Below are 3,940 nucleotides of genomic sequence, written 5' to 3' on the forward strand. Positions count from 1 at the left end.
TCATTTTTTATCTCATATGGAGTTAAACCCTTTAAATGAAAATGTTTGATTACCGCTCTGAACTCGTTTTTGTCCATTTTTCTTAACGAACAATTTTTTTTTCCATTGGTTATAAAAACACGTAAACTCAGAAGATGTGGACTGTGACTGCACCATATATGTAGTCGGGAGTGGTGCTGACTGAAAACAGATGATTTGGAGCGATTCGCGCGCCATATGTTGGTCATTCTAAGGACTTATTGAACTACCCTCGTATTTAGTTGTTCAACTCATACGGGAAGGACCTACATCGAAAGCAACAATACGGTACTAAGAGTGCTTTATTACGATCTCTGTCACTCTTACGGCATTAACCTTAATATCGCTCCTCTAAATGCTCCTAGGGAAATAGAGTTCATTGTCGAGAAAGAGAAGTGTTGCATATACTGTAATTTTATATTCTCGACAATTGTTTCTGTTGCACACTTGAGGCCTGATATGTTTCTCCTTGACTTCGACAAGCGAACCATGTTTGTTATCGAGTTTTCGGCAACAGCTGACAAAAACATTATAGCCACGGAGAATAAAAAGAAAGAGAGGTATAGAGACCTTGCACGGAGAAAACTGAGATTGAAGAGTTCGATATTCAGCACATGAATTGCTTAATGATTACCAAATTTTCGTAATAGATACAGAAGAGTCGGGAAGGAATTTAAAGCTACACACTGATCATTAAAGGTGTAAATCTCTGCTGCATAAAAAAATATATTTTAATACTTGAAAGTTATTGTATACAAATGAAAAACTAAAGTGTCTCCTAAACAGTGAGTTTTCTAACAAAATAATAGAAAGCATAAACTACTATATTTTTAGAATCAATAATGGAAATCTCTATACCATGTCTCAATTGTCGGAAGGACGAAGTCTTAATCGAAGTATAGTTTATAGCATTCTATTGAAAGCTCGACAGAGTATGCAGTAGCCCAGTAACCATTCCTGAATGCCCCGCATTCAATAACGTTCGAGCAGCATCGAACCGAAACTTGCTTGCATGATTCCATAAGGACTGTTGCTCCCTCTTACTTTAGCATTCAGAATACAAGATTGCAGATTGAAGCTAATTGCTGCGTTGGAAAGCCAGGTTTAATTCTCGACGACTACGTTTTTTCATCTAACTCATTCTTTTCTGTTTCAGGAAATAAGTTTTCATAATTGAATATTTAAAACTTATTGAATATATATGTCTGTATATGAATGAATGCAGTTTATAAAATGAAAAGTGACTATATCGACCCGTCAACAGCTACCGCTCTGTGTCCTGGTAACTTCTTTTTGGACGATTATTCTTCACTGTTGCGAGCATAGGAATGATCCTATTTTGGACTGGACTCCGCACAGTGCATTAGAGCAGTCAGACCACCAACAACTTGTAATCTCTGTAGTTGCCTAAGGACGTTAATATTACGATTGCACTTGAATCAATAACATAATTTCAATCTCAAATTTTTTTACAACGCCAGTTTAGTAATGAATACCTCGACTACCAGCGCTAAAGACCCTATTTTTCACTTCCATTTTCTCTGTGTATAAGGGAGTTGCAACAGTTGTACTTGGAATATTCTTTTTAACTAATGGTCCTTATCATCGGCGGTCTTGAAGGTGCCAAACTTTCAATGTTTAATAGCCTAGAAAGCATCCCTGGTTAGCGTTCAGATTTCTCACCAAGTGCACTCGTCAGGTGAATCTGTCAAAGGGGCATGGTTTACGAAAGTGAACCACAAAGTGACATGTTCTTTGAACAGGTGCTTGTGAAAAGCTTTGGCGCGAATATAAAATTGTCAGCTTATGTTCATATATAATGGGGAGAAAGCGAAAGAACAATTTTGTGTGTGCAATTTCATCAAACCAATTATTGTTGCAAACGATAATGTTTACAAAAATCTTAGAAAGTGATGAAGAAGATAGTAATATAAAATAATAGGATTCGCCATTATTGGATTTTAGTATTCTACAGATCTATTATTATCTAGCGCGAATCCTATATCTATATTCTTTTTTAGACTCTTCACAATTTACTTTTCTTTTTAATGCGGATTTTATACTAATTTCATTTAAATCTGTCCAATTTTCCAACTTCCCTCTAATTCCTCCTCTCACCTAGCGCCGCTGAACGGTTTCGAGTGCACCCGAGTGCACTCGGTGAGAAACCTCAATGAACCCCTGCGTCTTAACAGTATGCTAAAATACTTGAGGAGAAAATACAGGAAAATACAGAAAGCAGTCATCCTTTGGTCGTTCTGTGTCCTCAGGAAACACGAGAATTTTGCCGGATCTTCGTGTTGTTTATGGCTGAAATTTAACCACGATTTCGTTGAGATCTGGTGCAGTTTTTCAGATTAGCACCCGCTCCCGGCGAAATCCTGTAGTTGTCGTGATCACAAACTTTTAATTATATATATATGGTTGTGTGTGTGTGAGTGCATATAGCATGGAACGACGAAAACAACCTTAAGTACTTTTTCGAAAATCGTGTTTTCATGCGATGGCCCCATGTGAGTGTTAACTAAACGTCATATAAAACGCTTTATATTTTGTTAAATTTTGGTTGCGCAGATTTGAGAATAGGGTCTTTCGATCGGGCATGCTTTGGCTCTCTAAAATAATTAAAATCTTTGAGTTAAAATCCAATTTCCATGTGAAGCGTGCCGGGCCATTCCAGGAAATATATATTTTTTTATCACATACTGCTTTTGTTATTAATTTTGGCAATAAGATGATGGTACTTTTACGATATAATTTTTTTTTATTATTTCAGAATGTAACATTTTTCATGGATTCAAACAAGGGAAAGGTAATTTAAAGCATACTAAGTGAAATATAAGAAATAAATATCACTTAAATATTGTGAGCATGTTCCACGTCTAATAAATTCTATTGATTTGTCCTTCAGCATCTACGGTAGCTCCACCTAGATGTGAGAAAATATCAGATATGGGAAATTTTAGTACTAGATGCTGCACTGTAAGAAATTTTACTTCTACAAATAAATATAATTTTTCATTTCTTTTGTACATTAATTACAATTCCATTGAAAGTGTATTGAAATGTATGTTATATTGATTGTTTCAAATGATTCGTCGATCATGAGTGTACGTCTACTTTATCATCATATTTAAAAAATTGTACAGTCATGTGAATAGTGTTAGCATTAAATAATATTTTAAATGAAAAAGAGATTTTAGGCTTAAAGTTTACTACTATTACTTTTAAGCTACATTGGGATAAACTAAAGTTTTTCACTTTCAAATAATAAGAAATTTACTGCTGGAGGGCCGAATGGTATAAATAATTTGTTACTTTATTTCCGCCTAATCTCATGCCTCCGTGCCTTATTGATCATTATGAATGTTTTGCTAAGATATAGAATGTTCACCTAAGCAGGGAAGGTAGGTATAATTCTTCCCCTTTTCGAGTAAGCGAGACATTGCTAGCCTAGTTCACAGGGTGTCAGGAATTTAATATTAAAAATCACAATGATTTATATTTTATAAATAAAGTCTACAATAAAAACAATTATAACCTAAGCCACAGAGAACAATAATCTAGTTTGCTCACAAAAAACATAATCCAATTTGCTTACAATAGTTTCAATATTTCACGAAAGTTCAGTTTTATTTATGAGTGTGATCTTCACGATAGAATTATTTATTAAATCATATTACGAAGTGTTGGTTTTTTAAAAGTCCAACGTGGACTTTCTAATTTACTAGGGCTAATGCAAGTAGAAATGGAAGCGACATATAATCTGGTGATTCAGCGTATTCGATTTACTATTTGATTCTTGGGCCCCTATCTTCCGTCAATTTCTGCAATTCGGGAATTTTCTAGTTTGTATATTTGATCATTAGACAGCATTCGGCCTGGAGTTTTATTATTCGGGAATTTTCAAATTCGATAATAT

General features: G+C 34.7%; 1 protein-coding gene across 7 annotated transcripts in view; it reads left to right on the forward strand.

The window, feature by feature from the left end:
* The window catches only part of LOC117181461, a 163,483-nt gene that overhangs the window by 134,697 nt on the left and 24,846 nt on the right, over positions 1-3,940 (forward strand). For 4 of the 7 annotated variants that reach the window (XM_033374128.1, XM_033374131.1, XM_033374125.1 and 1 more), the window contains 2 exons: positions 2,795-2,830; positions 2,930-3,102. The exons of 1 other annotated variant lie outside the window; for it this stretch is intronic. In XM_033374128.1, coding sequence (XP_033230019.1) covers positions 2,795-2,830; positions 2,930-2,941 — 48 coding nt within the window. In that variant the 3' untranslated portion in view covers positions 2,942-3,102. Of the gene's footprint in view, positions 1-1,174; positions 2,732-2,794; positions 3,103-3,940 lie in introns of those variants that run through there. 2 more of the 7 variants (XM_033374130.1, XM_033374126.1) reach the window with 2 other exon arrangements.

The sequence above is a fragment of the Belonocnema kinseyi genome, chromosome 10 (genome assembly GCF_010883055.1).
Source record: "Belonocnema kinseyi isolate 2016_QV_RU_SX_M_011 chromosome 10, B_treatae_v1, whole genome shotgun sequence".
In the NCBI taxonomy this organism is placed as follows: domain Eukaryota; kingdom Metazoa; phylum Arthropoda; class Insecta; order Hymenoptera; family Cynipidae; genus Belonocnema; species Belonocnema kinseyi.